General features: G+C 33.9%; 1 protein-coding gene across 2 annotated transcripts; it reads right to left on the bottom strand.

Annotated features, from left to right (window-relative positions):
* Positions 1–1,681: 1,681 nt before the first annotated feature.
* Positions 1,682–19,162, bottom strand: LOC132734651 (kielin/chordin-like protein). Of its 2 annotated transcripts, XM_060721438.1 has the most exons (4): positions 18,975–19,161; positions 15,398–15,706; positions 3,869–4,024; positions 1,682–2,009 (listed from the first exon to the last, which is right to left on the bottom strand). In XM_060721438.1, the coding sequence occupies exons 1-4, from the start codon at positions 19,105–19,107 to the stop codon at positions 1,798–1,800; spliced, it is 810 nt and encodes a 269-aa protein (XP_060577421.1). In that variant the 5' UTR covers positions 19,108–19,161; the 3' UTR covers positions 1,682–1,797. The 2 variants fall into 2 exon arrangements, with proteins under 2 accessions (XP_060577421.1, XP_060577422.1); XM_060721439.1 differs by lacking the exon at positions 3,869–4,024 and having other exon boundaries at positions 18,975–19,162.
* Positions 19,163–20,454: the final 1,292 nt, after the last annotated feature.

Below are 20,454 nucleotides of genomic sequence, written 5' to 3'. Positions count from 1 at the left end.
GCCTTCTCGGGGAAGAAAAAAACAAACCCGATTGGTCGAAGACTTCTAATATTGTGTTATTCATTACGTATGATAATAAGTCATGACCACGAGATAAAATAAAACTAAAAATGTCACCTCTATACTGCCATAGTTTTAATTCAGTTTTAATAAACATAAAAATCATTAGGATTTACGACATTAACAAAATTCTCTTTAATGCATTTACTGTTACAGTGATCACGGTATCGATCGCGTAAAAGATATAAATTGTTTCACGAACCATTTTTTTTTGTTTGTTTTTTGTTTGTTTGTTTTTGTTGTTTTTTTTCTTTTTTTTTCTTTTTTTGAAAAAAATAAACGATTTTTCGTCATTGTATTCGTTTTCGTTAGCGATATCATGTGGTCCAAATATTTAGGAATACAGAAAATTGTGAAAAAGATTTGAAATGAAGTGCAGCTATAGCCGCCACTCACCTTTATGATAAATTTTGAAACTTTCCTTTGTTACAAGTCATTTAAACAGAAAATGAAATGCACTGGGGTAATATTAATTGCATTTTATTACATTCACATCATATTGAAAATGGATTCAATATGGCAACATAATTAGCGGACAGAGTAGGATATTTTTCGAAACATATTTTATTTCTAGGAATACATTCACATCGGTGGCTGGTAAGGGTAGCCGCGAGCAATTTTACCGTAAGTTTATAAAATGTCGCAGGCAACTTTTAAATCCGCGAGATTTTATGTCGAAATTGTATAAAATGTCGCGGCTTATAGCAACTCTCGAGTTTTTCCCAGGAATCTATTGTAACGACTCAGGGCCATCATGGCCCTCTTGTTTGAATGTCCATTTAGCCCAGGAAATGTTTCTATTTTTATTTCTCAAAACCATGTCGTTTTGGTGACCTTTAAGAGTTTCCAAATAGTCATTCATTGGCCGATTACCTTAACCATTTTTGGCTTCTGTTGCTTTCAGGCAATTTGTAATTAGGAAGTCAAAATACCAAATTTTTCTACCTTTGACTTATTAATAATTTCACATTCAGCACTACTTTCTTTAGGTGGCACGCATTCCACATGCTCTAAAAACATTTTTAAACGTCATAAAACTCTTGCTAGAAGGATTTTTTTCTCCTGTTTGACGCATAATGTGTCTTTAACTTTAAAAGGTAAAGTGGTTAAAATAGATTTGACATATGTTACTCATTTCAGGCTTCGAATTAATAAAATCTGTCGCCGATCTTATATTTATCTTTGTATCACAAACAAAGGAGAGACTTTGTGACAAATCAAATGACGTGAAAGCTGAATATGCTTCATTAGAATCGTTGAAAGGCGTGCTGAAATCACGGCGTTACAATCTGTACAACAATACATGTCAATTTTCGCTCATCTTTCTCTTTATTTACGTCTTAAATTTCGCGACCTTTAAGAGTAATTATTTCAGGTTGGTTTTCAAATTTACAAATAAAAAAACACACGTATTGAGTTTACTTCAGAATATTTTTTCTACCGAATTTAAAGCAATATCTAATTTCTAAGGTATATAGGTATAACTCAAGTAGATATTTGATTAACGTGATGCATTCTGGGTGTATATGCAAGCACCCTGTTTTTTAAACTTAAATATAACCGTTATTTAGAATAAACAAACTTGATTACATCAGTCATACATATAATACAGGAAAGAGAATATTTTACTTGTACTATTTTATTAGTCTAATTGCAAATTACGGAATAGATATGCTATATACAAATATATGTATATAAACTGTTTATCCGACACGTTTTAAGATGTAATATTAAAGTCTAATCATCGTCATTCCACAACACAGGGTTTTCAGGTTTTTTCACACACATTTGTTTTTGTAGCATACGTTCGAAATTCCCTTCATGGTTTTTGTTCCCACAGACTGCCAAAGGCCAATAAATAGGATCTGTCATACAAAAGCAAAACTTGTTTCCAAATGATCTTATTTCGCCTGCACGTATTTCATCGTTTCCTTTGAAACATGTAGGTCCTGTAATGAAAAATCGTACTAACTAATTTAATTGTTTTGAATGATATCATTCCGCTACCATTACAGATATATTTAACGGAGCAGCTGAAAACTATTCTGTTGTTTTTTTCTGATTTTTATACGCCCATTTGAGAAAGGGTTGTATTATAGCTTCCCCCCTCCCCCTTGGCGGACTGAAGGGCGGTCGGGTGTCTGGCATCGTCCAATTTTGTCCGGAGCATATCTCCTACACGCATACAGAAATTTTAATGAAACTTAATAGAAATGTTCAAAGCTATGAGATGCTGTATCGCGCGCATGACCCAGGCCTATAGGTCAAGGTCACTCTTAGATGTCATTGGAAAACGCTTTTCCGGAGCTAAACTTCTTCATGCATAAAAGGATTTCAATATAACTACCGTGCAAAATTTAGGTGCCTGCGGCCAAGGTCAAGGTCACACAGGGGTCAAAGTTCAAATGAAAATATGTATTGGACCATTTAGTCGTCATTTATTGATGGTTTGAAACTCAAATTGTCATTTTCATGACTACGGGTGAAAAACATGTAATTTATTTTAATATATGGAAATGTCACAAAAGATGAGAAAATATAGAGATTTAGTCCATAGCATGTCTCCTACATTCTAATGAAACTTCAAAGAAACATTTAGAACTATGCGAAGCAGTGTCATGCGCAAAAACCAGGTCTCTAAGTTAGAGGACAATGTCACACATAGAGGTCATTGAAAAACGCTAGTCTGGAGCAAAACTTCTACATGCATAGAGGGATTTCAATATTACTTGGCACACATGTTCAGCGTTGTAAGGCAAATTTGTCACGTACAAAATTTTGGTCCCTGCACCAAGGTCAAGGGGACACATAGGGGTCAAAGTTCAGATAAAATATGAAAATGTGTGTTTGGACCATTTGAGGGATTGACACATAAATGGTCAGTATCATGACTACGGGTGTGACTATTTAGTGATCTTTTTTTAGGGATTGAATTCAAATGGTCATTTTCTTGACTACGGGTGTGAAACATGCAATTAAGGTTAATATATTGAAGTCAATATCACTAAAGATGAGAAAATATACAGAGATATCTCCTACACTTATAGAGGGATTCTAATGAAACTTCGTAGAAATGTTCACCACTTTGAGAAGCGGTGTCACGTGCATGAACCAGGTGGTCAAGGTCACACTTGAAAATTGCTTGTCGGAGCAAAACTTCTACATTCATAAGGTGATTTTAATGTAACTTGGCACAAATGTTCACTATTGTGAGGTAAAGTATTGCGCCTACAGTCCAGGTCCCTGATACCAAAGTCAAGGACTAATAGAGTTAAAGTTAAGATAAAACAGAAGGTGTGTACAGGGACCAGATAGTCATGATTTATCGATGGATTGTAACATAAATGATAACTATCATGACTGCAAGTGTGACACATGTAATTTGGATTTATATTTCCAAGGTCAAGGTCACTAGAGATGATAAAATATACAGATATTGTCCGGATATTGCCAAGAGCATATTTTCTATATGCATTTCTATACTGCCCACATCTCAGTCAAAGGGGTATTTTGCGATAATGTTGCCCTTGTTTGTCTATAATTAATTTGCAATACTTTCAATATACTTGATATACAGTTTATGCACTTGGAAAGTTCAACATAGGGCTGGTGTTCTTTTACATAATTAGTCTAATATTGAAAGAATTAAATGCAGCAGTCACGTCACTGTAAATCGGGCTTTAAGCAATTGAGGGCGGGGATTAAGGGTTTAGTGATGGATGCAGAGAGAGAGAGAGAGAGAGGGGCGGCAGTGTTACAATGAACAGGTGCATATAATGTTCTTGCAGATAATTTCATATAATTATACCTGTTGGGCATGTCCATTCACAGTTTTCCCCTATCACTGGTCGAACACACTTAAGACGCTCAGAGGGACATGTGGCTCGGTTTTCACAACTAGCTAGGCCCCCGGCACACACACACCCTTCGCATGGGTGTGCAAGGTGATCATCAGTGATATTCCCTGAAATCATAACATGATAATAAACAAGAAAATCTTTAAAAATAATATTCGGCGGAAGTAAAACTGGTTAACAGAAAGTGATGAAAATACTTAAAATTACCCTAAATCGCGTTTTTTCATGTTTAAACATGGCCTGTCATATCAATTTGAAGAACAATTGTTGTTTTGTAGATTTTTTTATTTTTTTCATTAACCGGCCATTACTTCATGAGCATTTTGTGAAAAATGGCTCTTTTCATTGAAAAGTCTCTCCAAATTGCTATAATACTATAAAAACTGCTTCAACACTAATCAAACTTGGCACAAATGTTGACTGGACCATTGCCCTTGCAACAGCATGCTCAGGCTTAAATTTTCTGTTACCATGGCAACGAGGGGACATCTCAAAATTGCCTAAAATCACTATTTTGCGTTGATTTTTTCCATCAAAATTGATTTCAAAGTGCTGCAACTTCTCAATGGATTGAGATAGAGTCAAATGCTTTACAGCATTGGTTACACGTTACCTTATGATCAATCTGGGGTCATTTACAACCTCTCACAAGTCAAAAATTTTCTTGGCGATCAGGGGGACTCAGCCCCCCTTCATACCCCCCAAACAGAAGGGGGCACATCCCCCTTCTGGCAACCCCTTGATGTATCTTTTGGTTGGGGGCCGCGCCGAAAAAGAGGTCACTTTTTTAACAACATTTCGCAAACAAAAACAAATTGTGGGGGCCTAAATAAGGCATTTTTTTTCATCATTTGAGACAACAAAAAAAGGGGGGGGGTGAAAAAGGCGTTAAAAGGCGTGTATATGAAGTATTGGTTAACTAGTAGTTCTGGCTTCCAAAACTTTATAAGCCGCTATTTAACAATTTTGTTTTTCATCTGATGCGGCATTAGTTCACGTCATGTCATAGTATATTTATAAACGGGTACGCTGAAGACCTTAAGCTAGTGAAGGTAGAACGCGACACTTTGCGAACTTTCGAGTAGCGTCTTGAAAATTGACATGCAAAAAGTTGACCATATTTCTGATTAGGTTCCGTTGATTTTATTTCAATAGTTCAGCCAATGGCGTCAAAGTTGACAATTAAAGTCCGTTTTTGAACATGACGTCGTTGCGTATCCTTGGCAACTGTTACAGGTATTTCAACGCCATTGGCGGACAAATATCTTAAATTCTAAAGCATTCGACGAAAATTATTTTTTCCTTTAAGCAGATATAAATTTTATTGTTTTACGCCGACAATTGTTTGAGTAATGGAAAGAAAATTGTCAATTTTGTGTAATATTTGACGTTCAGTTTAGCCGCAATTTTCGGCTTTAAAGCGGCTTATTAAAAAATTCCTGAAATAAATTTTTGATTTTTTTTACTTTAAACGTCCTTTAAAATGTATACTTAGTCAAAAAAACTAAAAAAATTAGGGGGTCACCGACTCAATTTTTTCGGTACACGTGATTTTATTTCCCCTTTTGTAACGAAATTCGACGTATGCAGATACGTTTGAGACTTCAAAGTGCGGCAATAATGTTCAGCTTATCAGGAGAATTGTTCTAGAGTTTTATTAATACATATAAAACAACATCAATGTTCCATTGCAAATTCTTAAAAATTGTACGAAAAACAAACGACTTTTTGTTTTTGTTTTTTTAGCATGATTTATAACTTCATAAGGAATTGTAAACAGACGCATGTAAAGAAGACGTCAGACGTTCAACGGCGCAAAAAAAAAATAAGCTCTCGTTTTGCTTATCGCTCTCGTTTTGCTTATCATTTTAGAATATCATAATGTTAAAAATAACGATTAATGCGGTGTTCCTTTTTGATATTGTAGTAGAATATGATTAATAAACTTGAATCGAGAAATATTTTTACCTGTCTATCTATAATACATGTATACGGAATTCCGTACCCTTTATTGTATCCATATATTTTCCGCAGTGGCCATGATAGCGTAAAATGCCATAAAAAGGGGGATTTTGACACAGGGCGATCGTTTTAATAACATTAAAAAACCCCAAACGCCCCGTGATAGCGTGATATTTATCCAAAGGGGTGGGGGAAATAAAATCACGTGTACCGAAAAAATTGAGTCGGTGACCCCCTAATTTTTTTAGGTATTTTGTACGGAAGCGTCCTGGTGCCAACTCATGATGTTCTATAAAAAAATAAACTCCTACGTAGGAGATAAAAAAGCCTAATTTGGAGTTTGTAACTCCTACGTAGTTAAAAAATCCTACGTAGGAGTTTAAAAGTCCTACGTAGGAGTTACAAACTCCTAATTAGGCTTTTTTTTATCTCCTATGTAGGAGTTATAAAGTCCTACGTAGGAGTTAAAAAGTCCTACGTAGGAGTTTAAAAGTCCAACGTAGGACTCATAAACTCCTAATTAGGCTTTTTTATCTCCTACGTAGGAGTTATAAAGTCCTACATAGGAGTTATAAAGTCATACGTAGGACTTTGTAAGTCATACGTAGGAGTTATAAAGTCCTACGTAGGAGTTTTAAAGTCTTACGTAGGAGTTACAAACTCCTAATTAGGCTTTTTTATCTCAAACAATCTGAAAAAAAATCATATTTCAACATCTATAATATTGTAGATGTTGAAATATGATTTTTTTTTTTCAAAACGGCTTATATTAAGTTTTTTTTTATATATATGATCAGTACATGTGCTGGGATTGACAAATATGCATTTTATTTGGATTTTAAAGGCGTTTTGAGCTCCAAACCCCAAGTGTCTGTGATTTTATCAGTATTCGACAAATTCGTAAACAATTAGTTTACATACATGTACAGGATATTGTAAGATAAAATATATCACGAGTGAACACGTTAGAGCTGAAATTCACGAGTGTAATATAATTTGAACAAACAAATTTTCTTTTTATTTCATGCTTTTTTATATAGGTTTTAAGTCATGTTTACTGATTATAGCCGCTTACGACATGCGCTCTCATTCATGCGAGCTTTATTTCACGTGGATTTATTTTCTGATAATTCTATTTTCCCCATTTGATGTTTATGGTTTGATCATCACAGACTTGAAAACAATATTCAGGTATAGCAAAGATGAAAACATAATTAATCGGAATGACTTATAGAAACATGAAGTACGAGTATATAACATACAAGTAACAACGTGCACTATATATAAAACTTGTAGTTTTTGTACTGCATACATACTACGTACACATGTATTTATAATACTAACAATATAGTTAATATTGTTTTTTTGTTGTTTTTTTTTTTTAATTTACTGGATGGAATCTTTCATACAACATATGTTGAGCTTATAATGAACGAACAAAACCCCTCATAGTAGCTCATTTCAAGAAAAAAGAAAGATCTTTAATAGAAAGAATAAGAAAATGTTTACCTTTTACTTTCTATATTGAAAAGTTACTGGGCCATATTTGTTATGAAGGGATATTATAATTGTTTGACGAGTTCTCTCATAATAATAATAATAATAATAATAATAATAATAATAATAATAATAATAATAATTAAAACTAGAAGTTTTTTTTCACATAAGCAATAATGTCTCCCAAAACAAGGCATAATACTGATCACTCTTGTGAATTTTTGGCAAAATCCCGCCAGCAGTTTGACAACATTTCTCTATTTATAGCTTTAAATGCCATATTGTGCAGCAAAGCGGAATGTGCAAACTAGATAATTATGGTACTCCTCACTGTGAAGCCCCCAAGATTCTTTCTTTTTTTAGCTCCGGTGGCCATTTTGTGCAGCGAAGAAAAACGTGCTGGCCATGTACTCATCACTCCTGTGAAGTTCCATTGAAATCCTACTAGCAGTTTGACCTGTGAACGCCAGACAAGATTTTTCTATTTTGACTCTGGTGGCCATTTTGTGCAGTGCCCATCTAAGTACATTTAGGGAGGGTACTGATTACACCTGTGAAGTTTCATTGAAATCCCACTGTTGAAATTTATTTAAAATGACATTAACACTACTTGTTCAATTAGGGTAAGCCTATTATGTACGGTATACTCCCAATGCAAGTTGAGACGCCTGACAGTGGTTAAGGTATTATCACATTGAACTGCGACACCTCGGGAGTTGTTTGAGACACATTTTGCGACATTTCCTGCGAAATATCTCATAAAGTTCTCAAATATGTCGCGAGAATAACGCACGACTATCGAATGAGACCTTTTTGTTATTTGTTTCGCATGTTTGCAAGTGCCATGTTAACAAGGCCATCCCCCGCCGAGTGTGGTTGCTCATTGGACGAGCAGAATAATTCAATTTTAATGAAAACTGTTGGCTGAAGTGATTACAGATTAGAAACCTATGTGAATACTGATGGCTGAAAATAACAAAGGGTAATAACTGAAAAAATAATGCAGGGTAGGTTATCATTCTTGTGTGCTGCACTCCTCTTCAATGAGATCTACCCCCTATGAAGTTTAAATTTAAGGTGATACCTCTAACACTTTTTGAGATAAGCTCCGGACAAAAGTTATGATGAATAACAAAGGGTAGTAACTTAAAAATTATAAAGGATAAAGGGTAGAGTAATCATTCTTGCGCACAGCATTCCTCCTCAATAAGATAAATCCATCTATGAAGTTTCATGTTGACATATCATTATGCTCCAATCAAGAGAACAATTTAGTATGAAAAAGAACAAAGGACAATAACTCAAAAATTATGAATGGTAGAGTTATCTCTCTTGTGCACTGCACACCTCCTGAGTGAGATCTATCCACCTATGAAGTTTCATGTTGATATCTCAAAGGTTTTTTGAGTTATGCTCTGCACAAATTTTGAGTTTGTAAAGTAACAAACGGCAATTACTGAGAAATTATGCAGGGTAGAGTTATCATTCTTGTGCACTGCACTCTTTAATAAGATCTACCCACCTATGAAGTTTCATGTTAATATCTTAATATCTCAAAGACTTGTTTGAGATAACTCAAACAAGTCTTTGAGATATTGAGATATATGCTCCACTCAGGTGAAAAATTAAGTACGAAAAACAACAAAGGCAATAACTAAAAACTATGAAGGGTAAAGTTATCATTCTTGTGCACTGCACACCTCCTGTGACCTCAAGTACAATTTATTATAAACAAGTCGTTGTCAACATATTTCACACCCTTTCTGGCTTCGAAGATGATCTCAACTGTAGCCCGGTCGTGTGTTCATGCGTTTACATGTGCATGTGAATTGGTTATCATTCATATTGCAGTAGTTGTATCATAGTTTGGGGACATTTCTGTTGAGAAAGTGTCAGAGTTAAATCGTATACATATACATGCACAGTGCGGTAACTGGAGTGCAGGTATCAGTTACCTTCACTCCAGATAATGCCCGTGGATTGGTTCATTTTTGCCGGGGTTTACATATTGTGACGGCAGAGAAAGGGAAAGGGGCATAACTGTCATATTCAAATGCTCGTTTATTGGTTAATTTTTGGGGTTTCATATTATGACAACAGGGAACGTGCTGTCATGTTTGACTATGATACAAAAGAGAAAGAACACCAAAACACTCGGCAATCTGTTTATACTCGGGGGCTACGCCCCCTCGTACAAATCAGATAGCCTCGTGTTTCGGTGCTCTTTCTATTACTTAGTTTCGTTTTCTAAACTTCCCTGACCCGATCACACGGGATATATTTTCTAAAGCTTGTATAGATATTGTCCTTTCCTTTTGTTACGCCTTTTCTTACTTGCTTAGCACCAGTTTCGGATCACGCCTAAAGTGAAAAACCTCAATCTCCACGCAGTGATCTCCCCTTAATTCTTCGGCACCAAGGTCCGATATATCAGAATTTCTGATATACTATATTTTTTTCAAAAAATGTTTTATCTACTGCTTTTATCTATCACATAAGTTGTTTTTCTCTCATTCATCTAACAATGTTTATGAATAAATAAATAAATAAATAATATGAATATTTAGAAATAATTAAAAAAAAATATGAAATATTTAGATATTCTATATTTTTTAGCTTTTGAATATATTTTTTGTTATTTTGTATACTTTTGATAATTTTTTGATAAACTATATCGAACGTAGGCACTAAAAGTTAAAAATAAAACAGAAAGAGAAAAAAGACGTTAGATTTTCTATGTAACGGTTGATATTTACATTTGAATTTCGACGTTACGTCATGTGACTTTCATTATCATTTTGACGTCTTTGACGACAGTGATTCAAATTCTGCCAAGGGAGGTAATCACTGTGAGGAGTTCGGAAAAACTTAGGGGGCAGGGGACATATTCGAATGATGGCCCCGGTCAAATTTTTTAATAACTCAGACATGGTGTTTTGAAGGTATTGATAACTTCTGATATTTCTCTGTCATTGTAATTCTTTCTTGTTTGTGTGTAGGAAATGAGATATATTTTTGGGTTTTTACCCGAAACTAAGCATTTTGGTGGCTTTGTATGTATTTCTGACTCTCCGAATGGAGGTGAAAAAGTTAAAAATCAAGCTTTGACAGTTGGCGCCAAACAAGTAAGAAACTTCAGATAAATTTTGTGAAAAATCTAAACGTATGACAGACACTTTATTTGTCATTTCTGAAAATGCCATAGCTTGCACTGCGTGTTACTGATATTTTTAAAGGAATCGGGCGGATTCTGGAGTATGCTGCACCTTCATGAAGATTGCCTATATTGGTATATTTTAGGTGTGATTTTGGCTGGGTGGGGGTAAATATAAATTGCTGTCAGTCATTTTTTGAAGGAGCAATGCATGCAAACTATTATTTTCTTCAATGTATGTCATATATCATTGAATAATGCTGTGCAGCTGGTTATCTGCCTGTGAAACAGATTTTGAAATATTTGGAATTGTGTTTCTGGTCACACTGAAATACAAAATTTTTCATTTTTAGGTCCCCTGCCCCCTTATAGGCTCTTTCATTTAAGCGATAACAGTCAGTGAAAAGTTACTTCCCTTGCCGGATGTGACGTAAATGGGGGATAAAACTATGCAGGATTTTGCATAGAATGTAAGCTTACTGAAAAGTTAAATCTGGGACATAAGATCTTATGTCCCAGGTTAAATACGTAAATACTGATCGTTCAATTATGATTATAGCATGTAAAAATTTACGCATGCATACATAAATCCAATATCAAGACAATAGAAAAAAATACAAATAGAAAAGTGAATATATTTTTCTCTAATGCTAGGATAAAAAGCTAGATCTAGTACCTAAATAAAATTTGAATATTTTATAAACACCCATACACACTGAAGTTGTTTATTAAATACTAGTATTTAAATGGCCATTTTTCTAGTTTTTCTGTGTTATTTTCTGTCATTTAGAAAATTCCGGCGTATTTGTTACAAACATGAAAATAAGATTGCCAATGTCTTTTAATGATTGTTTTTCAAGCTTTAATAGAACAATAACAGAATGCATTCTGTCAATACTGATTCTTTTTCACTATGCCGTAAAAAAATATTTCAAAGAACCAGTGAAGGATATAATTTTATAAATATTACGGAAAGAAGGAAAACCATGTGCACTAACTCTTATAATTTTAGATTCGCAACAGACGATAATAAGATAATTTTGATATTAAAAATCTATTCTTCTTGTTATAAAAATAAAGATCTTTTCCCAGTAACTTATTTCATAGATAAATAGATGTGTATATATAGGCGCCACTGGGCCGTAACAAATTAACTAAAAGGGTGCATATGTTGTATTTATTACCCTTCCAGATTGTTTCCGTCTTTTTCAAGGGACAGGACGTGAAGTGGTTGCACACTTGGTTCAAGCGAGCGAATTGGTTGCAAACTTGACAAAATGGCAAACACGGCGTGATTTTTTTGAAACAGGTGAACGAATTTTTTCCAGGCAAGTAGGTTTCTTTGCTATTTTGAAGTTCATTAGTATGTCTATTCCACAATGCAATATATATGCCACACTCGGTTAAAGGTTTTAGCATCCTAGAATCTGTTTTGACGAAGTTATTGAAGATATAAACTGATCATGTAGATATTTTGATATTTTGAAATTTGCCTGACGGCTCGGGTGATATAAAATCTTAACAGGTGATATATCCACATATATCACTCCAAAACAAAAAAATAACATATTTATAACAGCGGCACTTGGCTGTGATATCATAAATCACCAGGGTGCAAACTACTTCAGATTACGTCACTTTTGTTAGTTGTCAAAATATTTATGGTCCGCATTTTGTAATGGATCATCCATGGGACCTTATTGGTCATGGCTTACTGATTTGATATTCGATCCAGAGTCCTATCAAGTCACCGCAACTGGCGCAGTCAAAAATACGTAAAATTATAATTCAGTTAATAATGCATTTCTGTGAAAGTGTTTCACAACTTGTTTATGTTTTTTTTTGTGATTATTTTTAAATATTTGATAAACAGAGTATGAAGTTGAAAATGTTACTTTACCAGCTTAAATCACGCCCGTTTAACGTTAAATGTCCATCGGTAAAAATGTTGTGAGCAACATCCGTTCCTCGTTGTGAGCACCCTAGGACGTGTGACACGATAAAAAAGGTGAGTTTTTCATAATTTTTGAAGATTACAGCGTTTATGTAAAAATATCGGAATGCAGTTAGCGATGTGTTTTCCGAGTATGCACACGTGAAGATATTGCCTGTTGGTAAATACCGTGCGGCGCAGTCACTCGGGGTAGCTGGAAAATTGGAGACAACTTCTCTCCGGACCATTTTAAACATTGAAAAAGTCGATTCTGGTGACGTTTTGTGCACAGATGTTGACAAGACTGCAGCGTAAATTATTATCTGAAAGTCTTCATAGAAACGAAAATATACCCTTTTTGGCTTGCAGCCACGGCTGCAAGTCATTTCATATGGAAAACTTGTTCCGGTTAGGTGGTTTTCTGCTTAATTTGTAAGTGCATGATTGAACGGGAAACCAGATGAAATCGTGCCAATCGCAACTTTTCGGCCTTTTTCGTCACTCTTCGGATTAATGATAATAGCCGATGTAGTTCCGATTGCAATCGTGACAATTCGGGCGACTCCGTCATACTGCAGAATCAATCGAATGCTGCGGAATCAGAATATTACGGAAATCTAAGCTATTTTAGTTACCTCGGTAATCCCAGTTTGTTTATATAAATAGGATTCGTATTTTTATTTGATTTATTGAGATAAACCGTAATAAATTATAAACGAAATGGTTCCGTTTCAATTCTTTTTCAAGACGCAAAAGTTAGTTTCTTTTATAATTGTTTTTTATCTGTATTAGTTTTATACAATAGAGGATGTTGACTGTAGTAGTATTCCGTCTTCAAGGGTGGTCCAATTCACACAGAATATTAGTGCATGATCGAGTTATATTTAGATCTATTGAATTTGGTGAGGTAATCTAAAAATAGTCAATGCATATCATTAACCTTACAGCGATGCGTATTAATTGGTACCACGTAACGAAGTGGAAATAAAATGTGCACACTAATTGTTTCCTTTCAGTATGATAGATAGATCTCCACGTTAGTATTTTAACGATTGATTATTTTCTTTATTAGTTTTATACAATAGAGAATAGATTTCAAATCGTTTTGACAAAAATATTCGTTTTTACAAAAATAAAAACAACTAAATATGTTGGGATGAAGGCACAACTGTGCAAGCCTTTCCTTTTAAAAAGGAAACTTTATTTGATTTAATCCTGGTTGTGGGCTCCATAACCTCGTTGTGAGCAAGACAAGCGCAGTGCTTGTCTGGTTTTAATATGTCATTCAAAATGCGAGTATGTTTATCGTGTCACACGTCCTAGATGAGTGCTCACAACGAGGAACGGAAGTTGCAACATTTTTACCGATGGACATTTTACTAAACGGGCATGTTAAATATATCGGTGTGACGTACGATTTTTTGAGAGTGCATTTTTTGCCGACACAAATACAATACAGGCATGTACATTCAAAAGCATTTTTACTTTTTATGCCTTTACATTTTTTTTGAAATTACATAATTTATATTGTTGATTTTCTTTGTCTTAGTAATGCTTCAATCAAAATGATTTTGAATAAACCAGTATCTTGCGATTCATTATTACGCAGCTGTTTTTCGAAACTACAGCTAGAATCCTTACATTTTTGAAATTCAAAATATCTTTTGGGTATTGTATATTATCAGAGACATAGATACATTATCTATATATCTGGTATGTATTAGCAAGTTAGTACGATTTAACTGCCTGCTAAAATATTCATTTTACCAATCTTAACGAAAATGGCAGAGACATAGATAACAGTTATCTATGTTTCTGAAATGGTAATCAGGATCAGCTACCGAGCAATATGGTCTACTATTAAAACAAATTTTATTATAATAGAAAACATTTTTATTCATTTCACCATCCTTTTTATGTTATATCTTATTCAATTACGCAAAATTTTGGCCATTTCAATTTGCCAATCTTACAAGAGATCCCTCGTATTATTATGTAAGTTAATGCATGTCATATACTTTACTGTTTCTCCAAATCAGCTTCGCAATGATGTAACAATTGTATAACAATTATAATGTCATTTGATGCATGTGTGATTTGTATATATATATTGTAGCTTGTTAACCTTTGCCAGAGGCATTTTGTATCAAATAAAATATTGAATTGAATCGTATCGGCATTGTCCACCGTATCCCCCAATGACGTCACCCAAGTGCGACAACTTGAATAATAATGATAATAATAATAATAAAGACTTTATTTAACGAGAGAACTCATTTGAACAAACATATATACGGTCTTAAATGAAAGGGTCTATACCATACCGAGTAACCATTAGTTTCAATTGTGGGTAAGAGATGTCGGCTTGCAAAATGAAAATAAAAGTTTTAAAATGAAGTTTTATTTTTATTTGATTTTCCTTAACGGGACTTCACTGAGGTTTTTTGACATGATGGGACTGAAAATATATTTTCCAGATAATAGTACCATTTGATTGCAAAATTTCAGATCTTAGAATCGTTAGAACTGTCCTTAACATTTTATTTTATGACCAATGGGATTCACCGATTTAAGTTTGTAATTTTATAATGACAAATGAAATTTCTTCTTATATTCAGTCCTTCCCTGTTAATTTTACAGGAAGTGGCCTAAATATACGATTAACTATATGGTATTCTAACACGTGATAGGCCAGTTTGAACTTGGAATATAGTTTTAAACTACATGTAGTACACAATCAATACACATCAGTGATTAATTCCACAACCTAAAAATGCTTATTATACTTAATTGGAAGAAACTGATATTAAGATAATAAAATACTAGTAGTTATAAATACTTGCAAAAATGAATATCATGAATATATCAAAACGTAGAAGTGATTTACCGTATGAGAACGAAATAACTATACAATCTTATTTATGAGCGGCTTACCTTCAGGTACCACGTGTCCCCGAAATGGGCAAGCGCCACATACCCCGCAACATGAGTCTCTTGATGTCCCGGGCGGGTAATACAGGGGTCCTTCGCAAGGTGGCGGACAATTTTCTTCGGTTTTATAATGTTTGCACTGGTCATTACATGTCTCACAGCAACCATCTTCATCGATTACCTTACGGAATTCTTCACCACAAGGAGGCGGCTGTTCGTTATATGGAGCACAGTCCCTTCTCATGCACTTAACTTTACCTGTTTCGCAGCATTTGCATTCTTTGCACGGATTGATTGGATGTGGGATATTTGCTGACGAATAAAATCAAAACATCACACATTTTATTTATGGATTGAAAGGAAATTCAGGGTTAAATGGGCTCCGCTGAGGATTTCTTTTACATCAATGGTCTTAAGATATTTTATTTTAAAAATATGTATACCTTATAACTTGTATGCACGATTTCAGATCATTCACTCATTCCGTTTTTCCAGATTAAGTTTTTAAATGAGCCAGCAATGACTAGTGTCTTTTCAAATCTACGTCTATTTTTATTTTAGATACTTTAATAAGTCTAATACTTGAGAGCTTTTAAGTCTCGCCAAAACTGTCATTGTCAAATGGCGACTTTTCATCATTAATGGTAAAGTTTAGCCTTTCTTTTTTTACGAAGTATCAACGTCATGCAGCTAAATTATCTTAACTTGTAAAATTGCTATAATTTGTTGCGAGCATGTCACGTGTTTGCTTTAATAAATTTCACGAATGATTGCAAGATTATAAGACGTTTGCCCCCTCACCCGGCCCTCCACCCAAATATCAATGAAAAAGTTTAAATAATATAAAAAGAATTTGAATAACCACGAAACAAACAAAAAGTGTTTTATAAACGTGTAATAATTTTCCATGGTAACGACTACGCTAACTGTTATATGCTGAATAGATATAAATGAGTATTAAAATTTATGCGATATACTTTTTCATCACACACCCGTGCCGATTTTGCGACTCCGTAAATATGGTATTGCACGGCCGTGCATATATTTTGACGTGACGTCATTAGCGTTAAACAAACATAGCGTAAAGACGCGCTAAATGTTAGCGTTATACTAGATCTATATATAGGCGCGTCAATGAAAAATAACTCTTATTTCACTTTAAACGGTCTTTATTTTTGTATGTGATAGATAAAATATTAAATTCGTGTAAGTTCATTACTGAATTTATTGCACTCGTTGAATAAAATAATATTTTGCTCGCCAGAGGCTCGCATAATATAGTTTTATTCAACTCGTGCAATAAATTAAGTATCCTCTATTTATCACACACCCGTGCCGATTTTGCGACTCCGTAAATATGGTATTGCACGGCCGTGCATATATTTTGACGTGACGTCATTGGCGTTATACAAACATAGTGTAAAGACGCGCTACAGTAAATGTTACGTTATACTATAGGCGCGTCAATGAAAAATGACTTTTATTTCACTTTAAACGGTCTTTATTTTTGGTATGTGATAAAAAGAATATTAGATTCGTGTTAGTTCATTACTGAATTTATTGCACTCGTTGAATAAAATAATATTATGCTCGCCAAAGGCTCGCATAATATAATTTTATTCAACTCGTGCAATAAATGTTTAGTATTGAACTTACACTCATTCAATATCCTCTATATATATAGAGGATATTGAATGAGTGTAGTTTAATACTAAATTTATTGCACGAGTTGAATAAAATCATAATATGCGAGCCTTTGGCGAGCATAATATTTTTTTATTCAACGAGTTCAATAAATTAAGTATTGAATCTACACGATTATAATATTCTTTTTATCACATATAAAAAATAAGATTCTAACACGACCCGCATTTTTCCCTATTGAACATAGAGGAACCGAAAGTGTGTGCTATAAAATCACTGTTTGACGTTCTATATTAAGACATGTGACGTAATCATTATACATGTTCACGTGACGTAACCACTAAAAATGTGACGCGCTGACAAAAAGTACGGAAACAAACCAGGCGCAATTTAGCTAATTATAATGTACGGCAGCATTTATTTGTTGATGTCGTGTTAGAATCAAAATAATATATCCAAATCGGTGATTTTATTGCTTGATAAAATCACTGTTTGTCGTTCGGATGCGCATCATTATATCACGAGGGCTACGCCCTCGTGATATAATTCCCCGCATCCGAACTCCAAACAGTGATGTTATTGAGCAATAAAATCACAGTTTGGGATATATTATTTCTTAAACAGTAGACTGTTAAAATGAGTTATTTTTCAATGACGCGTTTATAGTGTAACGCTAACATTAGCGCGCTTTAACGCTATATTTCTATATAGCGCAATTTACGTCACGTCAAAGTGTTATAACACTAGTGTAATATCGTTTTTTGTATTTTCTGATCGCAAGATCAGTAAATGCAAAGCTAACATCCACGGTCTTACACACAATTTTCTTACAGACCTAACAACGCAAAGTAGTTTTCACTCAAAACTGCTTAAAAACCAGCAATTTAAAAGAAATAATAATTTTTAATGTAGACATTAAACTAATTACAGTGCATTAAAAGTTTAGATTAGTCAATAGAAATATGAGGTTACAATCACAAATTTTGCGGATGAATATCTTTTTTACCCAATGAAAAATAAACGGCTATTTCCGTAAAGCTTTATCAATGAAAATGCTATTTTTAGCTATACTCCAGAGCGTACTACACAAATAAATCTGACTGTCAAGTAGTGGAATATATGTATGTCGGACTGTTTTGGCGAGAAGATTTTCGCTAAATTATTTTCATCAGTGTTAAACAACAGGTTTATCGTGAACAAAATACTTCGAAATTAATAAGGATTACAAATGCGAAATGGAAATTCTCAATTTAGAATTACAATGTATTTGTTTTTATTTAAGCTACATATGTATTACTTCTCCGGTAGAGGTAGCGCGCTCGTTTAGTGTGTGAGAGGCCTAATGTTCAAATCCTAGTCGAGGCCACCTTTTTCTTTGAAGTGTTTTTTTAAGGAAGTAGCCTCGATATGCACGGATAAAGTGTTGTTGTCATAAAAAATGAAAAATGATTTTTTGATGCAACTCTAGTCATGCAAAATTCCATACGTATCAATCTCAAACTGTTATAGAAAAAAAATCTAAACGCAGTCCCTGCGTAAGATAAATTATAGTATATAAAAATAAACATATACAGGAGAATAAATAACGATAGTCAATATGATTTAGATTGCAAAGATCAGAAAATACCACAGAGCTTGCAGCCCTTTGATTATTAAATGGCTTTATTACACTCCTGCGCCGCGGTTTATGTGAAAAATGAATTATCGTCGCCCCTACAAATAACTATGTGTCACATTTGAAAAAAATGTACTTATTACAATTGACTATTATTTGCATTTCATGTGAAGATAGAGCTCTGTATTTGTACAATAAAACTTGACGATAATAGATGTCTTATCTGTGTAAATATTTTATTATTAAAAATAGTTATGATATTAAATGAGTTTTCTGATTCTTTTCAATCTTTATATTTCTACTATGATTTTATAAACTTACTTTGGTTAAGTGTGTAGACGTTACCGTACCAGTGACATTTTGTTTTCGGTTTGAAAAGCAACGTTGATTCACAGTGTACAGTGGTATAAGCAAAACAACTTATTAACAATAGAGAGCAAAGTAATCGTTCCATCTTCACTGCATTAATCCGTTCGTTAAACGTTCAAAATCTTATTGAACTAGATATTTCAGTAACAACACAATACGTTTTATCAAAACTTATAACGACACATGATTTTGAAATATAATAGAATTTTTTTTTTTTTTAACTAAACTTGACCATTGCCACCTATTTTGAAAACATCATTACTTTAAGTCCCGAATAGTAAATAACAAATGATGTTTGGTGCCATCATTTAATCGTGCATTTATTAAACGACAGCGTCTGTTCAATTGAAGATAACACGTAAACGTTAAAGGGCCTCAATTTAGTGCAATCATGACGTGTAAGTCGACTGATTCGATTTGATTAGATGTTTTAACATAAGTCACTGAATTAAAAAAAAAAATCTTGTTAAAACATTTAATAATAAAAGTAAAATCAGTCGGCTTTAACATCACGATCGCATTAAACTGGGGCTCATAAACGTTTCCGTCCGTTAATTTATTTGTTATTATATCTTACGTTGATTTCCTGTTTGTTCCAAATGGCAAATTTGTGTTATTTCTCATCTTTTTTATTGCTTTTTTCCAGGAAACATTACATTTTTCTCGGGATAACAATGCATATCAACATCGTCAGAGGAAAACAACACACGCCATATGCTTATATAAAACCAATTTACCCGTGACAGAATTAAAGTGTAATTTGCATATTGAAATCGTGATAAGTCACTAAACATTTCACTGTTTATTAAAAAGACGGATTTTGCTTTTGGTTGAAACTGACGGATAAAAAATGTTTTGGGAATAATTGCAGTAATTTCGGAATTTGAAATATTCGCCAAAGGCAAAACAGCCTTCGAATCTTCTTATAGTTGTATATGAGTCGTTGCTGCAACCTCCCACACTTTAGTTGCAGGTTGGCATAGGTTGAAATCGAATCGTTCATACGTAGAGGATATTTAATTAAATTTGTTTGTTTTATGCTATAATGCCTTAAAGATATTTGACCAATCAGTAAAAATACCGATATTGGACTGTATAGTAAGTACAAATGTCTAAGGTACTACTCGATATCTATAAATCATCTTTTATGTATACTCATCAAAAATAGTAAGCAGTAATATGATAATAATACTTGAAATATGGTAGGAACCTACTCATTGACGAGCATCCGGACATACTGGATACCTGGATTTTTTCGAACATCTGTTGTTTTTTTTTAAAGCGTTTATTTAAGGTCGCCGCCGGAAAGCCCATATGGGCGACCGTACACTCAAGTCGGGCCATCCAAGAGCGTCCCATCGAGATTTTTTCGTCGATTTTTTTCCAGCTTTATTGGTAGAAGACCCCAGGTGCCCCTTCGGGCATTATTTCA

This window comes from Ruditapes philippinarum, unplaced genomic scaffold, assembly GCF_026571515.1.
Source record: "Ruditapes philippinarum isolate M1 unplaced genomic scaffold, ASM2657151v2 ctg1844_1_1_1_1, whole genome shotgun sequence".
Lineage (NCBI taxonomy): Eukaryota > Metazoa > Mollusca > Bivalvia > Venerida > Veneridae > Ruditapes > Ruditapes philippinarum.
This window is presented reverse-complemented; position numbering and strand designations above follow the sequence as displayed.

Bases quoted from the DNA above. Each gene is read 5' to 3' on its own strand.
- LOC132734651 (XM_060721438.1), bottom strand. From the start codon at position 19,107: ATGGAACGATTACTTTGCTCTCTATTGTTAATAAGTTGTTTTGCTTAT. The intron at 4,025-15,397 runs GTAAGCCGCTCA...TTATGATTTCAG, and splicing joins GGGACACGTGGTACCTGAAG to GGAATATCACTGATGATCAC. The intron at 2,010-3,868 runs GTATAATTATAT...TTTTCATTACAG, and splicing joins TGAATGGACATGCCCAACAG to GACCTACATGTTTCAAAGGA.